Source organism: Clytia hemisphaerica, unplaced genomic scaffold (assembly GCF_902728285.1).
Source record: "Clytia hemisphaerica strain Z4C2 unplaced genomic scaffold, Clytia hemisphaerica genome assembly, whole genome shotgun sequence".
NCBI lineage: Eukaryota > Metazoa > Cnidaria > Hydrozoa > Leptothecata > Clytiidae > Clytia > Clytia hemisphaerica.
The window spans coordinates 452640-476408 of NW_027104529.1; the positions used below are offsets into that span (position 1 = coordinate 452640).

At 36.2% G+C, this 23769-nt stretch overlaps 2 protein-coding genes and 2 long non-coding RNA genes across 5 annotated transcripts in view; 3 read left to right on the forward strand and 1 right to left on the reverse strand.

Annotated features, from left to right (window-relative positions):
* The window catches only part of LOC136822134 (uncharacterized), a 55145-nt gene extending 52209 nt beyond the window's left edge, over nt 1-2936 (forward strand). The window contains exon 3 of the long non-coding RNA XR_010848860.1: nt 1896-2936. This is a non-coding gene — a long non-coding RNA (uncharacterized lncRNA). The remainder of the gene's footprint in view (nt 1-1895) is intronic.
* Nucleotides 2937-3925: 989 nt separating this feature from the next.
* LOC136822133 (uncharacterized) lies at nt 3926-12581 on the forward strand. Of its 2 annotated transcripts, XR_010848859.1 has the most exons (3): nt 3926-4095; nt 9119-9251; nt 11315-12581. It is a non-coding gene; the product is annotated as an uncharacterized lncRNA (long non-coding RNA). The 2 variants fall into 2 exon arrangements; XR_010848858.1 differs by lacking the exons at nt 3926-4095; nt 9119-9251 and adding an exon at nt 10208-10895.
* A 605-nt stretch (nt 12582-13186) lies between these two features.
* On the reverse strand, nt 13187-17178 carry LOC136822193 (uncharacterized). The gene is made up of 5 exons (XM_067078436.1): nt 16722-17178; nt 15870-15989; nt 14961-15091; nt 14367-14642; nt 13187-13606 (listed from the first exon to the last, which is right to left on the reverse strand). The coding sequence occupies exons 1-5, from the start codon at nt 16867-16869 to the stop codon at nt 13187-13189; spliced, it is 1095 nt and encodes a 364-aa protein (XP_066934537.1). The 5' UTR covers nt 16870-17178.
* A 3948-nt stretch (nt 17179-21126) lies between these two features.
* LOC136822135 (N-alpha-acetyltransferase 35, NatC auxiliary subunit-like) overlaps nt 21127-23769 on the forward strand; it is a 45052-nt gene continuing 42409 nt past the window's right edge. The window contains exon 1 of the mRNA XM_067078366.1: nt 21127-21273. The gene's annotated coding sequence lies outside the window, so the exon portion shown is untranslated. The remainder of the gene's footprint in view (nt 21274-23769) is intronic.

Sequence of the window (23769 nt, forward strand, 5' to 3'; positions counted from 1 at the left end):
ACATCTCCAAAAATCCCCTCCCCTGGAAATGCACACTCGCCTTCCTTCCCTCTTGGATGTATCTTTTATTCATACAATTTTTCTGGTTCCTTGAGAAAATTTCTTTAAGGTTTCTCGATTTGTAAGGCGTATTAGATTTACTGGATAATGGTAGGTGAGTTCCACCCGACTTTTGAAAAACGAAATTTCGGGAATCCGAAATATCCCTTGGTAATTTAATTAAGATTATATATTCTTTACAATCGTTAGAATGATGTTGAAGGACCAAAAAGGCACCCTAAAAGCCGCACCCTCCATCAATGTCGATTGAATATCGTACAATATTCTAGTGACTATCCATTTGTCTACTACATACTCCCCCCGGGTTTTTCTGTCATAAGTATTGAACCACCCTCAGACGCACTACTAGATTACCTTCTAAACACCTCTGTCTCACAGCCCCGGTGGGATACAAATTCTTATTGAAATCCTAATGGGGATAGAAATTCTATTGTTTCAAAGGTTAAAAAATCCCGTGGAATGGTTTTGGAGTTCAATTTTTAAACATTGAATTTCGAGTTGGGGTGAAATCAAAGTCAATTTCCAAGTGGAGCTGAGATTCCAGGGTATTTTCCCACCGGTGACGAAATTTGTGCCGAATTTTCCAGTGGGGCTGAGGTCGTAGAGGGTCTGTGACACAGGGGTGTATCGATTTGTCAAAATACTCCCCCGGGTTTTTCTGTCATAATTATTGAACCACCCTCAGACGCACTATTAGATTACGTTCTAAACATGAACCATCGTATCAAAAGAGGGAGTACGACATGAATCATAGAAAGCTTATAACGGTTCTTCAATCATTCTTCAAACCAAAACAAGTCTACCTCAACAAGGAAGTGATTCACCTTTTAAATCTCTATTCATTTATATATTACACTCTTTTCATAATGGTAGATTTGTATTACGTTTGTCTATATCATACAATATGCAATCGTGCTTTCTGTGTGTCACGATTTCTTCATAGTTCCGTCACTACAGCTTTTCTTTTTTGTATGTGCTTTCTCAAAAAAGCCGTCAAAACGTTGATTAAGTTGTTGTTTACTTCTCAAAAAAACCCGACGATTTTTATCTCAAATCAGTCAATCAGTTAAACAATAACAAACCTCAGATTGTTTTGGTTTGACATTTTATTATTAAGACAAATGTAATTAAGTTTCTAAAAATAAGTCACCGTTAAAAAATAAACATCAGAAAACAAAAGTCGATTCAAACACTAGGTTTTTGTAAACGGAATTTCCGTGGGTTGATCACAATTTATAGACAGGGAAACGTCATCGGTAGGCGATTACCGTCTGACGTCATTCAACATTTTCATATAAAACTTTCTTCACCCTTCAAAAATTTTTTAAAGAAAATTGAAGTTACAGGGTACGGGGTTTTTAATCACAGTTAGATTTGTGTTCTTAGGGGAGAAAGAAAAAGTTTAAAGATATAAATAGTCGGCTGATTGTTTCTTAGAACGTTGTGGGGTGACGATTAAATTTTAATATGGTTTTATTGTCAGACCGATAAGTTTGTGGAAAGCTCTCTTCTTGTTATGAATTTTTGATAGAAATAAAGTGGTTACTAAAAGCTTTTTGCTCAGTCGTTCAATCTCGTGTCTAGTGGACGGACGGTGTTGAAACGGTTTTTGTTTTCATCATGCCGAATGGTTCTAGGCAATCTTTAGGGTCTATTTGCTTTTAAGATGATTGATGGAGTAACATCGGCCATTTTCTCAGGTCCAGTACTTTCAAACTTTAAGTCAGGATATTGTTCACGCGACGTTTGCTAACGTGTAAAAAATAATTAAAATCGTTAGATCCTGGATAGTTTGTAATAGTTTAACAATACATTTATATTTTTTTCTTCAATAGAAAAATTTAATGAAAAATTGAACCATAATGTATTCTTCAATGAGCACTCAATTTGGATCAGCATTGGCTAAAGCTGGAGATTCTCTCAACAAGAGATACGAACGAAAAAATTCCAATAATTCAAACTCAGGATCTAGACCTGGAAGTTATGTCGGTGCATCGGGCGCCAATTCACGACGAACCTCACCCACGTGGTCGCGTCAGATTAGCTCCTCGTCTCTCTCTTCAAGAAGCACTAGTTTGTAAAGAGACTTGCTGTTAAACTAGATTCAACATTCTTTGTCTGCCAAGCCAATGAAGATACCAGAGTTTGCTCTTGGTCAATAAACACATTTGATGAGCTGTAAAACTTGGCAATACTGAATTTGATAAGTTTTCTTATCAAGTAAGAAAACTCAAGAAGTTCATCAGTCTTGTCATCAATTTTTGACTTTCTGACTTTTTGACCACATGATGTGATGACTTGCTTAATCAAAGTTTAAAATGTAAGATGGACTGGTTGACCAGGATAAACCCTGATGAGAAATGCGATACAGATAATGCAGTAGAGTTTGAACGCTGATTTCTTCTCTGGTGACACTTGGTTAAACTGATATGAACACAAATTCACATGCAAGGGTCAAGGATAAAAGATTCTCAAATCGACTGTGAATCATCATTTATGACTAAACCTCAGCTAAAGACTACTTCATGCCCTCGTGTCAAAGACCCAGTGATCCCATCTCGTACCCAGAGCCTCTTGTATCCCTTTTAGATTTTACTGATGGACGTGATACAATCGTGAGCGGGACTAGATACGAGTTTGGGCAAAGAAACGGTGGACCCCATTTAGAATTTTTCAGCTGAAACTAATAGATTTCATATCCCCATTGGAAATAAGATAGAGTATTTGAAAGAGTATTTTGATAGAATTTCGTTAACGGAAGATTGTACATATACTTCATTATTTTTTATACTTTTCTAAAAATATTTAATATATTATCTGTACATATAACTTTTTATTTATTGAAGGTTAAAAGAACTTAAACTCTCTAGACACAATGGGAATTGTAGCAGATGTAACATCGGATAAAACACCCATGTGCCAAGACCAGGTGGGAGAGATACCCAAAAATTTCAGCCCCACTGGAAAATTGACTTTGTTTTCATCCCCATTTGAAATTCAATGGAACGAAAAGTGCACCCCGAAACGATCTCCACTGCATTTTTTAACCTAGGAAGAAAAAAATCCCCTTCTAGAATTTCCATAAAAATTTTCATCCCGCCGGAAAGAAGTTTCACCGGGGCTGTGAGACAGGGGTGTGATAAAATGCCAGCAACCTAACGATTTCAGGTGGAACTGAGAAATTCTGTTAAAAATTCTTGGGAATTGGATCACCGTGTTTCATTTTTTCATTCTATATATATATATTTCATTCGGTATATATAAAAGCAGTACAGTACATTGAGAGTTAGTAAAAGATTGCCAAAAGGTTGCTATTTTGAGCATCGCGTGTCTGTTATTATTAAACTTTCTCGCCATGCTGAGTTTATTTTCTCGGCGCTCTGCATGAGAGCTATCTTGCACGATGCGTGTCAAATAATCAGCAGCTCCAACCTTTAAATAATACTAGACACTGGTCATGCCCTTTTTAGCTTTAACTCTTTAACTGTAAAATGTGGACATTACTTAGCATACCTGGGCTTAGAATCGAGATCTTACAATAACGAAGCTTCGGAGCTAACCCCCAATGGCTGGTTTTTAAGCAAAAATCATAAGAACAGTTATGAGCCTCAAATTATAATAATTTATTTTGTTGTGTTACAAACTGTATTGATCCAAGCAAAAATCTTTGATATGTTGATGTGAAGGAAATATAACTTTAGCTGATCATAATGTAAAGAGAGCTTTATTGATGTGAACAGGGCTTTCGGTATATTTAATGACCACAATTTGGATTTGAATAGTAAATTGAGAAAATAAAATAAAGATACTTATACTAGATTAGAAAATAGCTTTTGTTATTGAAAGAAATAAGTTGGTGATTGTTTTTATGTGTTATAGTGAAATGAATGAATTGGTTTACAACAACAACATTGACGATGAGATGAGTTTATAAGCCTCTTACCACAACAGACCAGCACAGGACAATATAACAAACTTTCTTGTTTCTTTGCTGAGACCATTCCACTATATCAGGGTGAGGCAAAAACAATCAAGGTGCGGCTGCAGTACATTTTCACTGAGTATTTTTACTTTTAGACTTTTTTGTCAATTTTCTTTAATAACAAAACCCTAACTCTTATAACTATCATTACAACAACAAAGTGTTTTTATCAGGGTAACTCAAGTGGGTTTTGGCCATTGACTTTCAAGCCCGAAGGGCTAGACTCCTGGATGAGAAATGAAGCCACCTATTTTACATCCAGAACGTCTACGCGTAGTTTTTACACAAACGCCGAGTTGAAAGTAAAATCTATCGCTAGATTTCAAGAATTGCAGTCCTCAAAAACAAATTAACCGCTAGATACAGTCCGTCGTCATGATTGCGGCGCGTTCTGGATGGGAAATAAGTGGCTTCACTTTTTTTTGCCTGGGGAAAGTTAGAGATTTTACTCTAGCCCTTCGGGCTTTAAACTCGATGGTTTTGACCATCCTAGGTTATAGATTTGAACGTAATTCCACTTCTAGCTCTTTACCAGTATCAAGTTTCTTTCATTTATTTTTGTCCAAGCTGACATGATCCAAGTAATAAAAATAGTTTCAACTGTGCAATAAGAGAGCTTATGAATGATACTCTTTGTGTCTTTCTATGTTTAGTTTTGTAAGCTTCCAGGGTGTTCTGCAGCAACGTTATTATTGAAAGTTGAAAATGATCCGTTTGAATGGAATGTTGTGTAATAGTGGCTGTTCTTTCTGACATGCTTTGATGTAGGACAAAGGCAGTTGACAGGACTGTAACGCCCTAAAACCAACTTCGAGCATGCATGCGTGCTTTGATGTAGGTACGACCCGACTGATGAACAAGGTTTTATCGACGTCCATTTAACGTTGATGGATGTTTAAAGATGTTATATGGACGTTGAAATAACGTTATATAAATGTTATGAGCGTTATATGGACGTTTTGATGACGTTAGATTGATGTTATGAACGTTATATAGACGTTGTGATAACGTTATATGGATGTTGTTGGCGTTACATGGACGTTGAGATAACGTTATATGGATGTTGTTGGCGTTACATGGACGTTGAGATAATGTTATATGGATGTTATGAGCGTTATATGGACGTTGAGATAACGTTATTCGGAGTTGAAGAGAAAATCTGCTTGATGTAGGTAACGAAGGTTAGATTAACGGTCTCTCTTATGTTGAGGTATCAGCATTTCAAGCTCTTGTTTTGAAATATGAAGTGTCAGATTAAAACTTTGAATTTACTAAACTTTTAGAGTCGTGTACAGATTTCACCTTTGGCTTATGACGTCTCTTTATGACGTACATTCCTTCTGACGTAATGACTTTGTGATAAAGCTTTTAACTGAGCAGTTGGAATTCCCCTGAAAATTTGCTCATGTCAAGACAAATTAATAAATTAGCACTTCTTACTTGCTAGCCTTGGTAATTAAGCATTGCATTATCAGAAAATTCTTCGGACATCTTAACTCGGTCGAGACTAGCAATTATTTATTTTTCTAAAATACTTTATCTTAGATTATAAAGAACTCAAAATGATATTTAGAGTGAGGAAACATATCCTAAAGTTAGCTAACCGATTTGAAAAAGAAAGTTTTCTTTGTTACATTTCTTCATGAAAAATGCACAAAATGCACCATAAGAGTCATATTCAAATTCACTCAAATTTGGCTAAATTTTTTCTGAGTGCAGGCTTCGATTTTGAGACCCACATCTTTGTCCACACATACGGTAAATTTCAGATCGAGTACCCTCCCCGATTAAAGGGGATCAAAATTGCTGCCGGAGAGTGCTTCTTTTTCCTTTTAAGGAATACACGAAATGTAACACCCTCCATCGTGAATTTTGAGCACCCTTTAGATCCTGACCATTTGACCTCACTTTCTGATAGTCTAGACATAATTCTCTATACACGTGATGCAAAGGTTTAATATTAGAAATTGTTGATAAAATTGTTTTGTGGATAAAGGTTATAAAGCCGCATAATCTAATAAAATCTTTCTGTGACGGTTTCTGTCGCGTGAAAGAGTTTCCTTTGCATGAGATAACATCTTTTTGGTTAGTTTTCTGGTCAACCTCTTTTGTCAGTTTAAGCTTGTTGTAATGAGGAAATTCCAAATATAAATAACCATATTGATGTTTTTCCTCTTTTCAGTATGATCTTGTTGGAAATAAGCATTGTAAGCTCAGTTTGGTTGAGACTGTGTGCTTTTGTGGAGCGTCGATGCTGGTAATTTAACCATTAAACTTGTTCGAGTTAAGGAGACATTCGAGTTATAGAGGTTCAAGTTAAAGAGACTCCACTGCTTTTTACACGTGAAAGAGTTTCCTTTGCATGAGATAACATCTTTATTGTCAGCTTTTCTCTTCTCTTTCTGGTCAACCTCTTTTGTCAGATTTAAGCTTGTAATGAGGAAATTCCAAAAATGAAAGTAACCATAATGATGTTTTTCCTCTTTTCAGTATGATGTTGTTAGAAATAAGCATTGTAAGCTCAGTTTGGTTGACACCGTGTGCTTTTGTGGAGCGTCGATGCTCGTGGTCAAACTTGTTCGAGTTAAGGAGACATTCGAATTATAGAGGTTCGAGTTAAAGAGACTCCACTGCATGTTGTATTATATTTGCTCAGTTTTTTGTTTTCAGCGGCACAAAGACTTTAATTGAAATTAGAGTTTGATTCATCTGTTTTCTTATTAGCGAGTTTATGTATCTACCTTTTCGAGGACAGCGGAGTATCTGAAACGATTCGGAACAACCCATTCATTCGGGGAACAGATATTCGGACATTCGGGTCCACGCCTTAAATTTGAAAGTGGAGGATATAGAGTTTAAGACTAATCTCCCCTGAAATTTTTACTTGACAAAAAAGTGGGTTGCGTGGGCCCCTGTAGACCAAATCAGAAGCTAACCGTGTCATCACAGAAAAGCACAGATATATAAACACTCTACTATTACTTCAAGGGAGAGGCTTAATAGGCTAGCCACTGTATCGAGAAAATATCAGCACACTTTATGAAGAGGAAAAGAATGCATTTTACTGTCGTCATGTTACATATTTACTTTCCCAACAATTTTGCTAATGGCGGAAAGTGAAACATTTTGGGTCAAGATATTTGACCTATGAACCTCTCTATTTAAAAATAGGTATAAAATGGATATTTTTGGCGCCCTCTCCCATTCTTGAGGCAAATTTGTTCGCCTAAGTTTCAATTTACATGACGCCACGTAGTATCATTTTGAGAAACGTAGAACATGTTGTTTTTATAAGAACATCCAAAATTTTTGAAGACTTCGATTTTAGTTTTATGCCTAAAAAATGTTCTTAAAGTATTCTTATTTTCACCATTTTTGAGCATTATTTGTGTGCTATTTCCTAAGAAATTGGGTGTTTTAGGTTCTGTAAAGCTTTAAAATGTACTTAAAATGTTCTTAATATTTTGGCAATCAAAGCCTTATGTTATATAGTTTGTTCTTATAAAATACATAATATGCAATATCAATGATTCTCATACCACAACTATACCACGAGTTTTCGATCTCTTCTTGATTGATTGAATGAGAGGTTGGATGTTCATGATTGATTGAATGAGAGGTTGGATAAATTATAAGTGATCATTTCCTCTTAAGAGTTGGGAGAAAAAAATTCTGATCATTACTACTAGTACTTATGACAACATTTTCTTCAGTTTGTTTACATTCGATACTTGCGCTAGTAGAAGAGACTTGTATGAGATTATCTTTAGGTCACTGTTATGTAGCTCTTAAAGGTTGATCGATTTTAATCGGTGTTCGGTATACCCCTGTCTCAGTGAGACATTTTTATCCAGTTTGGGGTAAGATTGATATCAGTAACAAATGAGGATGGAAGGTTTTTACTCTTTATGTTAAGACTGGGATCGGCATTTGAATTCTATCTTCTTCATCGTTTTAATTATGATAGTTCTTTGAAAACTTCAGTTGTACCCTAAAAAGTGAAAGTTAAAGTGGACGAAGTGGTAATGCTTGATTGAATGTTTTTCTTTGCAATGCAGGTATTTTTTCACGAGAACAGACGTGCAGCTGAGAACGGGACTTAATTAAGTTGAGATTATCGCTTACTACTACTAGATGATTTTGTTTTGATGAACTTCTCAGTGAATGAAAGTTTATTTAATGCTGACGTTTATAGTTTACTATAGACTTTATCGAAAATTAGAATTATAGTCTACTAGTAATTTAACTCGGATTATACTTTAAATTCATTTAAAACTTGATTCCCTACTATGTCTTCGAGCTGTAGAAAATGGTAAATGGCTGATATTTGATATTTGGATAGACTGGCTTCAGTTCAGAGTCTCTCTCTCTGTTATGCGAAATTATAGTATTTGTAAAAGTAAGTGAGGTAGCTAAGTGTACGGTGGGGAGGGGGAGGCATATGGGTTTCACGGTGCGACGGTATTTGCCTTTTTTCTCTGTCGGTGTTTCGGTGTTTGAAGAAAAGATGACGGTTTTTCGGTGTCAAGCATCCCATTCGGTGACAAAATAAGGAAATTTTCTTGTCAGTGAGATGTTAGTGATCCCTGTTCACCCCCATCGGTGCGATTACAAATTTCAAATCAGTTGGAGCTACTATACCCACCTGGTACTAGTTTATACAGAGTTTTAACTTTAAAGCTTTTTGTAGGGGGCTATATTTGTATTTGGTCTGAGCTCAGGTTACTTGGACTTAAATTGATCTCTGTTTGATTGTTGACTATAGTTCTCATCGTTATGCATAATAGGATATGGACCAAAATATATTTCAATAGGTTTCTAATGACCTAATTAATATCCAGCTTTATTATACCTTAACTTTGAATAGTTTGTTAATAACGATATGCTCCACCCAGTAATTGAGATTGGAAAACATTTCTTAAATCACTGACAAGTGGCCAGCAATTAACAGATAACTGATCACAGAATATTACTACTAGATTTTTGGCTCGGAATTGACCTGTATTGCTTGCTTTATTGGCAGGAACGTTACGTAATGACATCATAAAATTAATGGTAATTGTTTTTTTGCTTCAGTTGAACAAACTACACAAAGAAACACAATCAAACAAACAAAAAATAAAAAAGAAGTGAAGGAAAAAGAAGACTCTTGGCAAGTTTTCTACACAAGAAATCAAAGTGGATTCCATCAAAAGATACTTCAATAACTGTAAGTGGTAGCTTTTTGTTCATTCGTCTCTTAGTTCACTCCTTCCCCGACTCCTTTACTCTATACTCGTCTCTTTAAGGCACTGCATTCTTTATTTTCGTTTATTCGTTCTTTTCACTCATTCGTTCTTTTCTTTATTCGTTTGTGCTTTATTCTTTCCCTTTTTGATTTCTTCATTCATTCGCTCTTTCAGGGGTAGTTCGTTCGATATTTTGTTGCCCTCATTCTTTCTTCCAATTCATGACTTTTCCATTTCGCTCTATTTTTTGACCATCTCTTTGGTTCTTTAATCACTCGCTCACTCATTCTCGCTGTGGGGGTTCTTATCATTTTCTCATATTTTCCTAATAGTTTCTACCTCCCCCCACATTTCCTTTCTAGGGGGAGGAGGGATACCACTTCAGGGGGGTCTTGACCCCTCTAGGAACTATCTTTGTCCATTTGCTTCCTCGTTCCTTCTTGCTTTCCTCCTTTTAAAAGTTACATCTATGTTATGCAACACAAGTTTTCAAAAGAAAGGAAGTGTCCTGCTGGTCTTATAGTTAAATTGTTGACTCAAATTAAGCTTGTTTACTTTGAAAGCCAGTCGTTGAAACTTGGCTTAAAGTCAATGTTATAAAGCTTAAAGGAGTATAAAAGCTTTTAAAGTTTAAAAACTTTCCCTATCAGTGTGGTATCAGGTTGGGCGGTATTAAGTGAGAGCCTTTTATCAATACAGTATTCAATAGAGGATTTCCGACATTTGTAATAAATCAACATAAACAAATGTAATGACACGCGATGGATTCGAACCACATTCTAGGTTTTAAATCAGTTGACTTATTTTAGGCTAGATGATGTTACAAACGGATTGATGCGTGAGAAGAAATATGGTGCGTGCGATTAAAGCTGTTTATAGCTTTAAGCGATAGAACACGGTGGGGCTGTTACGGAAAAACTCCGGTCTCGCGTTTATTGCTGAATGAATCTTTAGACTGTATTCGCACAGTATGTATGCGGGTTGAGCCTCGTGACTTCATAGCATGATCGTGTAGATGTGTAGGCTAGCGACCTCCGCTCCGTACATTCAAAGATAAAAATATCGTCTTGTTTTGATCACATGATTGGAAGTATTTTTTTCATTGATGAGTCAATAACAAGAAAACAAAACCCTATTGCACAGTGTACGCAATTTTCGTTCCTCAATGAAAAATAGTTCCCTCTATTTACATTGACGTCAGTCTTTCTATTTCCTGACCAAATACTAGTTCATAACCAACTGAGAACGCTCCGGGGAGTATCATATAAGACTGAGGCAGTTGCGGTGAAAAGGATAAACCAACAAAGCTACCTTTGTTTATGTGCATAGAGCTTCATAGCTTTTGTTTTTATGCTTAAAGCTTAGACTGTAATCACATTACGAAATAAATTAGATGTAAAGTGACATAGATAGCGATAAGATCAAGTTTTATTACATTTTTCAAGTTTGAACATGTTTTGAAATCAGATCAAAAGTGATATTTATTCAAAACAAAGTGGACTTTGTGCGGTGTTGACAGATTAATTTATACAAAGACAGGAGCTTGCAGAAACAGATTTTTGAAGAGCAGAAGAGAAGAGATAGCTAGGGTATGATGACCGTGTTGCACGAAGTATTTAAAAGATGTAAGAAAATTTCTATATTGTAGCTCTCCACTATTGTTAAGTCAATATTGCATAAGAGCCTGAGAATTTCCTTCCTTGGGTGCCTCTTGACTTTTTGACATACGATTTCAAGTACTGCAGATCTTTTTTCCCGTATATACCTGTCTGGATGATAGTGAAAGCAAAATTTTTTTATCATTCTATTTGACCGTTTCGAAGAGTATGAACTTGCTGAAATATTGATATTGTGCTTTTCAACTTACCGAAAAAATAGACGTCTGATTGAATGATTGGGATGAATATTCTCTTACTTTGAAAAATTTATCAAGATTTTTTTATAGACTTGTGTCCAGGCTCTTAAGTTTACTTTTTATTATTCTTGTGAAAGATCAGAAATTTGTAAGGTCATAACTTATTTTCTTTTTATGTTTGTTTTTCAGCTAATATCTACTCCAGTGAGATGTCTACTTTGAACAAATCCGGATCAGTCAATTACGGAAAGATTGTTTCATTCGGGAACGCCCTAAGCAAAGGCGGTGACGCCCTGAACAAGAAATATGAGGTTAAACGCCAAACCAGTTTATCGGGTCCTTCCGGGTTGAGCAGCGGGAATCGTTCCGGTGTTTTATCGCGACAAACATCACTTTCGCTTACCAAGAAGTCTGGGACTAGCGTTTGATTGGTTGTGTTGTTGGGTTTTTATGTTGATCCTATTCTGACGGAATTGTATGGTAATTTTGGGAATTCTTTTAATCAGCTAATCAAACACTTTCGACATTCGACCGCAGAAACTGGAAGATCCTTAGGATCATACGCTAAGTGCTTTATGTGATGTGCAGCTACCACTGAGGCAAAGGTCAAATCTCAAAATTCAGTGTTTAAGAAAAACAAGCACTTTTCTGATTAGGTTTTCTTAAATCATCTTGAGATTGTCTCATTTTCCATAATATCTTCATTAGAGACGGACATCTCAAAATCCGATTTTAACCTTTTGCCTCTCACGGCGCTATGTTCCTTGAATATATTCTGTAAATTATCAACCTCCCCCCCCCCTCTTCACTCGTAGTCAAAATGATTTTTTTTTATTTGTTTTGATTGGTTTTCAGCCTTTACAAGTAAAAAAACAGTACACGTTGGCTTCGATGGCCAAAATATTAAGAACAAGTTTAAGAGCATTTTAAGGCTTTGTCGTGGACCTTAAAACACCCTTTTCTAGGAAAAATGGCAAAGATTACTCACAAAATGGTTAAAATAAGAACATGTTAAAACATCCGAAGGATTAAAAAATTTTGGATGTTCTTTCAAAAAAAACGTGTAGGTGGGAGTAATAAGGATCGTCAAAAATGTCCTTCAGTGACAAAATGATTATGTAAAAAAGTGTGGGAACTAAGTGGTCTGATGTTTTCCTTTATCAAAATCCGCAAAATCCTATCAAATTGTACAAATTATATCCTTTTCACATGTATATAAGAATTTTTTCACCTTTATGTTCCAATAATATCATATCCATGACCTAGATTTGGAATTTATATGTACATAGAAATTTTTTGCGTAATTATACTTTTCTGAATTTTATAAATTTGCGTAAATCTTAAAATTGTAAATATTTTGTTTTTTCTACCTTGTAAATATTTTTCTATCGATTTTTTTTATTATGTCTTTTGTACATATATATGATGCTTTTCAAAAATATCTTTTGATTCCGAAGTTTTTAGTTTCATTTACGATACAAAAGTATTCTTCTTTAGTTCCCGGGGGAATGAGCACGGGGATGAACCACAGATTTATAAAGCCCGAAGGGCTAGATGCCGTCGCAGGCAAAAAAAAACCTTTTCTTAAAGGATTTCAATGGAACTGAAAGGACAAAACAATACTTAAGAGTTCTCAGAAACTTTTTTGATGCGCTCTCGAATATGGATATTTAACCGGGTTGTGATATGGATAGAAAATGCTACTTCATCAAAAAGTAAGAATGATAGCAAGTTTGTTTCATTGAAATTCACTCAATTATATTACAAAAATTCCTGATAATAAATAAAACATACATGATAAATAGCAGATAAATATTTTCCCTTTTCAATTCTAGAACCGATCCCTGAGTCCATAAAGGCTGGGTCGTTCCCTTTATTTCAAGAGCTTCTGATCAGATTTTCATCACTGCTTAACCATCCTATAAAAATACTCTAAATCAATCTTACCATTCTCTTAACCCCCTCAAACGATCTATGGAGCAATCAAATTCATTCTTCCCAACCCAACATTTGTATTTTAGTTCACTATCATCTCACTCCATCAAGTGTCTCCTCTCCCTCTCAGTCAGCAGTAGCAACATTGACCTCCCTGTCTTCCTCTCCTTCTCCTTCTCCTTCTCCTTGTCCTGACTCTTCTTCTTCCCCGCCTCCCTCTTCTTCCCCACTTCCCTCTTCTTCCCCGTTACCTTCGCCTGAACCTTCCCCACTCCCTTCTTCCTCACATTCAGCAACCACACCACAGTATATCTCCTCTTCTTCGAAAAACACTGAAGCTCCCTCAATCTTTGGTACAACGCCATTATTTTGATCATAATTCATATTGAAGGTGTAGCGCAACTCCTGCCCTTCCACTATTCGTAACCGTGTCTTCTCATAGAAATGCAATCTTCCAGCAACTTCAGGACATTCCGGCTCTTCATCTTCGCCAAGTTTGGTTAATCCATCAACGATGAAATTTTGAACTGGTGATGTGGTTGAAAACTAAACAAAATAAAAAAAAGCTTTGTTGATTGTTGCGAGCACATCTTCCTAATTCATTATCTATCAGCCTGGCAAACAAATTGGCTTTTATAGTCCCACCCTTACAGTGCATTTTCACTATGGTATCTTAGGATATCTTTAGTTATAGCCCTTGTTACATTAAACTAAACATCTAATTTATTTACATCTTTTTTCACAGAGAGTTCTCTGAGAATTTTATTCAGAATTCTTGATGCGAGCTGTAAACCGCTGTAAGGCGCACGATTTTCAAACGAGGACTTGTGGTAGCGCCTGAAATTTGATTTGAGAATCAGACACTTACAAACAATCGGACACTTACAAACAATTGGACACTTACAAACAATCGGACAGCTATTTATCGTTAAAAGGTCATACAGTAAACTCTCTAATTCGAACCTCTACTATTCGAATATTTCTAAAATTCGAACTCAAATATTTGTCCCCCATTTAGAAATCCGTATAAAACACTTCTGTAATTTTAATTTTTCTCTAATTCGAAGAGAATTCTTGATTCCTTGAAGATCGAATTAAAGAGAGTCAACTGTATTCTTAATCACTTTTCCTACCAGGGAGGTGCCTGTCAAAATTTAACCTAAAGAAAAGGAATTCCTTATATTTTTCTAATGATCGTTTTAACTTTAGTACCTTAGTACCTTCCACAGTAGATATATCAAAATGACGCTGATCTCAAAAAGATAAAATTGAGAATTTGGATATATTTTTATGGTAACACTCCTACCTCAACTTCGATGATGCTTGACTTCTCGGGTGCTCTGAACTGTAAATAGCCTTGTGTTTGTCCAGGGCGTTCAGCTTGTACCTTAAAGATTTCGTCACACGTCACATTTCCAACTGGGATGGCCGTTTCTTTATCTCCGCCACCTTCTCCGCCTTCTTCACCGCCACCTTCTCCGCCTTCTTCACCGCCACCTTCTCCGCCTTCTTCACCGCCCTCACATTGATTGTCGTCTTCGTCACCATCGTCATTCACCAGAATAGAAACATATTCCACTTTCTGTAAAATAGAGAAGAAAATACATGTTTTTTATAAGCAAGTGTCTGCCCCTATATCAGGCTTGCATTATGCTTAAGCATTCTATTGTTCTTAAACAATAGAGCCATTGTTTAGATATCAAAAACTGTGCCAGGCTTATAAACGTTACATTTAGAGAAAAAAATTAAAATAATACGTATTGGCAAAAGTTATCCGTAATGGCTGATGTTACGACGACGCTTCAGCCAGGACTAGTCAGCTCTAAAACTAGACATTCTTCTTTAATATGAAAGAAGCCCGCTCCAGTCACGTAGTTAAAGATCAATAATTTTCACCTACCGCTGTTCCTTGCAAGTTATATCCGAAGGTGATTTTCTTCCCCGGTTTCACACACCCGCCATTCAACATCCATTGGGCGACTTGGAAGACAATGTCGGCTTCTCCTTCCTCATTCAGTTGCGTTTCAACACCTGTGTTCATTGAAGAGGAGAATAAAACAGTCTTTTCTATAAGCATTCTTTTTATAAGAATTGCAAGGTTCACAGGCCCGGTGGAAGCGTGGAGACTTCAGCCTCCTCACTTTTGAGTAAATGAATTTTTTTTCTCAGATTCTTAGGAAATTCTATCTCATTTTGAACCCTCAGCCTCTCCTCCTTTACGGTTGTTCCGCCGGGCTGGGTTCAAATTAAAAATATGTTAAGCCCCTACCACAGTTGATTTCCCCTAAATCATTTACTTTTGCAAATTTCTCCTGACCCTTTCCATCGCTGCCACAGCTCTTTGAATGTCTCATATGTTTTCTCTTATTACCTTTATACCTATTACCAACCCCTGTGTCACAGACCCACTGGGACCCCAGCCCCACTGGAAAGTTTGGCAAAAATTTCGTCCCATTCGAAATTCCATGTTTAAAAATGACACTCCAAAACCATCTCCACTGGATCTTTTAACTTTGGAACAATCTCATTTCTATCCCCATTGGGATTTCAATAGGAATTTTTATCCTCACTGATGAAAAAGTTTCCACCGGGGCTGTGAGACAGGGGTGTTATTACCTAAGTATCCCCAGCCCTGAAGCTTTGTACTTTTTCTCTTAATTTATCTAATTTATTTAGAACCTTCATGCTAAAACTTTACAAATTATCTCTCAACTTACCTAAGCATCCCAAGCTCAGAAACTTTGCACATTATCTCAACTTAGCTAGGCATCACAAGCTCTGAAACTTTACACTATTTCTCTTAACTTACCTAGGCATCCCCAAGCTCTGAAACTTTGCACGTTATCATTGGTGAATCCCACAATAACGATTACGTCATCACCAGCTTTCAATTCTTCAGGTAATGTCACCCGAAGTTGTCCATTGCGTCCTGCGTCATGAGAGGAAAAAGAGTAGAAAATATACTATCGCATTTTTCACGAGAATATATGCCAAAAGCGTTAAGAAACCGTCCGGGAGCAACTGTGGCACAAAGGGTGTCCAGCCAGGTCATACCAAAGACTTGACAAAATTGTACTGCATACCCCTATGTCTGATTCTCAGAAATTATGTAAAAGGTAGGGTAAGAGGGTAAGTCAAAGTGGAGCAATCCAGGGAGGAAAGTAGCGCTATGTTCCTATATGAAAAGGGAAGCCTTCAGGTCATCATCTACGGTAGTCGCAAACTTATTCACTTATGTCCGTATACTAGGATGCGCAGACCCCGTAGCGTGGTGGGTGGACCAAAATTCGGGCAAACTGGGAAAGCAATTTTAGAAAATGTTGATTTTGGCGCCCCCTATTAAAAGTAAATATCTTAGTAGCGAAGTGAGCACGATCGAATTAGAGAGAGTCAACGGGTTAACCACTCCAATCTAAACGGAGGTGTGAGTTTGATCGATCTAATACACCTTTTCGACCGTAGTCGCGCGGGCATCTTTTTGTTCGCTTTATCTCACTAAAACCGTCCCAGTCCTTTTTTCGCATCTATGGACATTAAAAAAATGTGTCAAAAAAGGATTGGGACGGTTTTAGTGGGATAAAGTGGACAAAAAAATACCCGCGCGACTACGGTCGAAAAGGTGTATTCAAGTCAATGAGCTAGAGCCAGGGATGTTACGTACCTGATCCCCAATCTGTAGTGATAACATCAATTTCACAATCATCTGTCGCTCGCCTTTGTCTCTTTGCAATTCTTGGTCGACTTTCAATGAGAAGAAGTGATTGGAGGAGGAGTAGAAAAAAACAGCAACTCGTAATGATTTTTCTCATGATTTTCGTTGAAAGATCCGAAGTCTTTTTACGTCAAAAAGTTATGGCTAAACTTTTCGAAAATCTCTCAATGAATTGATGTAGAATGACCAAAGAAATCTCTTGTATGTATGAGATATGTGAAGACAAGAAACAAAAGCTCGTTGGCTGTTGAAATGCTTTAAAATGGCTCAAAGTAACCAACACAAAATGCCTTAAAACAAATTATGTCTAAGGTTGCCACACACCTGAATACAATATCGGTACCAACACAATCTAATTTGACACGACTCGATATTGATACAACCTTACCAGTAATCTATTCGTTTTTATTCTAAATATCAGCCTACTATTTTCATTAAGCAGGGGTCACTGTGCAATTTTAATTAAAAATACGTTTCACTCGCTACATAAGCGTGGTCTCTCAATGAGATACATTTTATACAAACTCCTCAGGTATCTTCTTTAAGAATGTGGGATGAAATTAAGCTGGAGTTAATCCCTTTCCGTCTCTGTTCAAGGTGTGATTGAAAATCATCTTTTTTGTAATATACGCCTGCAAAACGTGGATAATCGGTGGAATAGCAATTAAATTTTTCAGACAGGCAGACAGTAATATTGCCAAATGAAAATGTATTCGAGGATAAAAATATTAAGGCAGACTTTGCTAGAATCTAAGACTATTCAGAATGATAAGCTGGAAGCCAAAGAAAAATTTGTAAACGGTTTCAACCGTCGAAACGAATTTATAGCTGGTATTTCTAAAGTAGTTTAGGCTACACGTCCGTTTCTTCGAAACTCTCCCGAAGTAATTTCTTCTCTAACTACTGTCATTATCGACTGTAGATTCTGTGCATAATCATTTTCCCTATTTACCGTGTAGAGTTTATTTCTCTAGTTTTTACTTGAATTTCTTTTTCATGTCTAGCGCTATGATTTTCCTAGGACATAATTTTTATTTCTTTTTAGGCCAATTCCCCTTGTAGGGATGGTACATCTCTCACATTTCTCTCACCATCCGTGGACGATAATATCTCTATCGTCTAAAAACGTTCATAAAAACATAGAATATCACTACTTTTCTTCCGAAACCCTGTAATTTTTGTTTTGTTTTTAATTAGGGTCTTAGAATGAGTATAGAAAAATCCAGGAAATATTAAAAGTCAGAAATACAGCCTCCTGACCAGGAGAAAAATGTTTATAAAAAAACTTGCGAGCTGATTCCCAATTAAGGTATTTTTCGAATTCCGTGTAGATCTCGGTTCATGGAGCATAGAGCATAGGGTGTTTTCCTCCGTGTCAAAAATCGTTTAATATCATTCAGCGGCTGCCAGTTAGGGTTTAAAGTACTTTCTCGTGTGAAGTAGTATAATGTTGTAAATATACGGCCAAGTGAAAATAGCCTAGAAATCTAAGCCAGATTGATTCAGTCACTTGGTAAAATCTGATGGTAAGTTGTGACTGAATCAATCCGTTTTTATCAGTTTTTCAAAGCAAACTTAAAATTCCGTACATAATAAAAATCATTAAAACACGGTTAACGCTATATTGCCGTCAGCCGTATCTTGGCCTTGTAAAAACTCGCTTGGTTAACCAGGCTAAAGTGAAAAGTGGACATTCTAAATATGACACGCGAACCTTTATCATGTAAATTATGACATTACATTATATAGTTGGAACTGAAACCAAGGCGCTTCATAAAGCATATTTTCTCGTCAAAATTCACAGAAAACCACAAAAAATCCTTATAATGATGTACTTTGGCTTGAAAGGTTCTTGGAAAATTTCTTCATTGCTTAGTCACTCAGCATACAGAACAATACAGAACTTTTGATTGCGTAATTCAAACGTTTCAGTAAGAGAAGTCAGCTTTTGCTACGTTTCGATGTATATGTTGGCCGTTGATAACTTTTGAGATCGAATTTCGCGTATTATCATTTTCTATTCTATGAAATTCATTTGTAGATAGTTTGAGTGAGTATAAGTTGGTGTTTCTTTGCGCTAATGACAACATAAAATTCGTTAAAGAGAGCGATGACCAGACTTAAAATCCCACCACGTGGAAATAGAAACACTCTGTCAAAACTTCAGAACAACATATTATGATGTTTTGATGATAAAAAACTTGAAATTTCTAAGAAAATTCATATTACACCACAAAGTCAATAACATATCAGTTCAGTAATCTGATTACCTCACATGTATGCATTACGTAATCTTCAGATACGTTGGTTGATAAAAATGATAATGATGAACGGGGGCTGTTCGGATAAGCTTCTTTATATTACATTACATTCTCTAATTCTTTGATTGCACTTGTTTTTCTAGGTTAATTTTATAAGAACACAAGACTTAAAAATTAGGATCAATCAACGGTTAACGAATCTGAGATACTGGTACATTTGATTGCATTAATCACGGTCACGCTGGCCACACGTGGTATTTTCATGTTGAGACAGGTGTCTCTACAAACAGAGTGAATTTTCTGAACTGTTGTCTAGCCTAAAACATCTTAATCATGACCTACCAATAAGAACGGAAGAGAATTTTGAGGCTTAGAAAGTTCCAAAAGAGTAATAACAACTATAAGTGGTTCTTGTAATTTCCACGTAAAAGAAGCTGTCCATTGTACAAATAAATGCATTTAAACGAATTGTTGTTTCGAAAAGACAAATATGACCAGACTTAATTCCCCTCTTATTTCCTTGCACCATTGTTTTCAGGTATCGAAGATCAACGTGTCTAAGTAAAAGAAATTTTTCTCAGAAATGAGTAAGAAAATGAAAAGTATAAATAGATACCCCGACCGCAAGTTTCAATCATTTTAAAGAAACAATCTTACCGAAAAGACTCTTTCAATACAGACGATTTACAGGTATGTTTCTTACATTCATTTTTTTCTAAAACTCTAGCATATTTGAACAACTGTTTTTTTTCTTTTTTCAAATTCAGCATGGCAGTGTACCACCATCTCTAGTTTATCGAGAATATTCCGAAATTTTAGTTTCACGGTTTGCGATTGGATTGGCGTAGTCTACACAATAGACATGCTTTAAGGCTTTTACGGAAGCAAGCTATGACGTAGCCTAGGAATGGGATAGATCTGATATCAATTCAGAGAAATCAATGCATTTAAACTGTTTCATACCTTTTTTTTAGATAGTCGATTCAAAATGATGTCTAGTTCAAGTATCAGCAACGTGGGGTCCCGGCTTGCCAAGGCCGGTGACAAACTTAACAGTCGGTACGGAGCCAGTACAACGTCTTCATCAAAAATTAATTCAACAACCGGAGGAGTTACCTCAAGGAGAAATATGACGCCATCATCAAGCATAGGTGGATCAAGGGGAAGCTTTCAATTCACAACTTTGAGTAAGAAGGGAACAAGCTTATAAAGCGGTATTATTCGCGAAATTTGTCACTACATTCGCTTCGAAATCTATACAAATTTTTTCAACTCAAAGATACAAATTCTTAACGATGTAAATTTTAAAACGTTAATTATGTTGGCGAATAACCTTGAGTCTATTAGACTAATACGAGGAAACTTTGAATTTTAATTTTTTTAAGAGAAAGCAATTAAGCAATTGTACATAACTAGATTTTAACTTTTAACTTTTATAAAAAAAAAACGAAAAAAGACAAAATATCACATATTTATTCGCAAACTTTTGTACATTATTTTTATCTTTTTTATATCTTTATATGTAAAAAACATGCTTTAAAATTACAAATCGTTATTTTGATATTGAATTTTTTGTTTGGGTAGCCACATCCCACTTGAATATGTGAGTAGATTCCTGAGATGTGGAAAGTGTCACACGTTAGAGCGTGTGCATGAAATTCAATATGGTTAGTAGGGGGCCAACCCATAGGATTTGTAGCATCTTTCGTGAGACACAATCGCATGTAATTAGAACTTTTTTGACATTTTGTTATTTTTGAGAGATTATTTTCACTTTTGTCGTTTGCGTCGTATACCCAGTCGCCCTGTCCCTTTTTTTCGCCCGAGCTTACCAGAAATTTATACCTTTGTCTGCTCAAGCTAAGTTCGAACCTAAGAACTAACTAAGGGAGTTTGATTCACGATTGTACCAACAACGTCCCAACGTCCATCAGTCAATAAAAACAAAAAGTGGTACAAGTGGGTGGCTCCGGGTGCTAAAGTTTGCTACTTGTTCAATGTTCACTGCGTTTTGTTATTTTAAGACCCTATACTCACAGGCATGACTTAGTTTGAGATAATTTTCACGAATTTAGAGCTACAAAATGTATACAGAGCTTAATGACCAGTCGGGTTTAGCCTGATTTGAACTGCTCCGTGAAAAACTTCATGCTGAAACCGACTGTACTCATACAGACCAGAATTTTGTGTGTGGAAGAGATCTCAACTTTTTTTTCTAATGGAGCAGTAGAGTCGAAGGGGTAAGCATTTATTTATTCGATAACCTAATACTATAGCTTTAGTTCTGTGAGAGTGAAGTATTCTTTGGAATTTTCTGAATCTGAGTGGGAGTGTGAGATATTCTTATTAACGGAAAGAACTCTTGTCTATTGCTCGTTCCGACATCGACTTTTTATTTCTGCCTATCTTCTCTGAGGCTCTTTTCTGACCCCCTGGTGACCTTTCTGACTTATTTACTATGTTTTCTGACTATTTTACAGTGTTTTAACTGACCTTGAAATATCGACCCGACCGGGATTCGAACCCACCAAATGAAAGAGTTTCTGATCAGAAACCCAGTGCGCTATCCGTTGAGCCACACTCGCACAGCAGAACACGAAATTTGGAAATACTTATTGAATGAATAAAAAGACGGGGGTAATGTTATTATAATATGGGTAAAATTGCCCCTTTTTTAACCTGACTGAAATTCGAGCCGTTACTAGCAACCCTGCGGGGCTCAGGGCGCCGAGTATGCACCCGGCACAGTGACAAGCCGTTACTAGCAACCCTGACCTAAACAATCCCAAACAGCAAAACCCCCGGAAAATTTAAAATGTCGGAATGAGCATTAGACAAGAGTTTTTTCCCTTATTAACCAGGCGTAGTTAATCGATATAATAGATAGCCATTCCGGGTTTGCTTGTTTTTTATTTGACGCTTATCAAAATCTTCAATTTTAGGTCAAACTTTGAAAAGCAATTGTTCTTTGTGTAGTTGAGCTATAAAATTAATTATTTTTGAGTAATTTAGAGCTTTCTTTTAGCTTTCCAACCATATATAATATGCAGGTGTAATATTCTACACTTTGGTCTAAAAATTCGTTTCCTAAGGCCATTTTAGGAACTTAGATCTGCGGGAAACAAAAAATTCAAAACTCAGCTTGATCAAGCGCTGCGGAGGAAAAAATGTTCAGACAGTGAAACTTTCTATTTATCAGAACTACCTGAGAAATCCAATGCTACTCTCTGAAATTTTCTTTCATTAAGTTATTATTTTTTACTTTACATTACTTTGGCAAGCATTTCAGCCTAAAAATGAGGCCTAGAATTCTAGAGAGTGATACCACTCAAAAATTTGACCCTTCTTTAGCCTAAACATTATTATATGCCATGGGGAATTTTCTCCGCGCGCTGATTACAAAGCTGTAGGTTCAGCATTTTAACTTCCGCTAACGTTTTTATTTTTTTGCAATGCAAGTCTTCTTTCAAAAAATCTTTTATTTCTTTTTGAAGTATTAGCAACCCATTACAAAAAAGAATTTGATAAAAGTCTGCATCAAATGGAAGATATATGGAATATCTTGACTCAATACAAAAGCTTGAATTTTCAATTTTTGCAGCATATTCGGTGCCTTTTATGCCCTTTTTGCAAATTGTCACCTCAAATGTCTAAAAAGGTGCTATTTTCGCGGAACCAAAATCTCAAATCCGGAACCGCTTATCATTAGGAGGTGTATGACCCCTCTTTTTTTTCTTTTTTGAAGCTCTACAAAGATGACTAGGTTTGATGCCACCAGAGTTTCAATGGCTATTTTAATCTTGAGTAATCATAATAATGATAGTAATCGCGGATTCGTATGATTAAAGATGAATGATAGGTAATCGGCTCGATTAACCGATAGAATCGATAGGTAATCGATACTCAAGATTTTTTCAAAGCTCGATTATTTATCGATCAATTTTGTCATCGATCGATTGTTTGTTTATCGATTATAGATCGATTATAAGATCGATTATACTTCGATTAAATTACAGTGTAGCTCTAAACAGCTCTAAAACAGCATCTAATAACATGAAAACCAGAATATGATTCTTCAATGGGAATCAAAACTATAAAGTGCACTTACAAACATCAATTTGTCAGATCTAACAAAATTTATAACGGCACTGTCATCATTGACAATAAAACAAACAATATTCTGTCAAGAGCCTTGTAAACATTCCAACAACTTCCATCGAAATGATCTATCACAGCTCAGTCTACCATTTTAGCGCGGTCCGAGGATTGAGCCGAGAACTCTCGCAGAGCGCCCGAGCTCCCGCGGGGATGAAAAACTTCAATCTGTCAATCATTTTCTCAAGCGAAAAGTACGCGAAGCGATTCTAGCTTTACAATAGTGCCGCGGATCATCAATGGATAGTATTCAATTATTATTATCCCTTTATTTTCATTCCTAGAACTTTTGCAAAAAAAGGAAAAATAGAAAAGTTGTATTTTTTACTGCTCTATTCACATACTGAATTTGAAAGATCTTCTATGTGGCCCAAGTGCTTGAGTGCAGCATAGGGTACAAAGTCCAAATATGCGTTTCCCGTAATTTTTGTATGAAGAGTTAGGTCTACAATTAAGGTCTGAATTAAATATCAATTAAAAATCGATCGGCTATCGATCACAGCTTTTGATCGATTACATATCGATCAAAATTGATTAATCATTGATCAAATAGTTAATCGATCAACTATCGATTCGTGAAC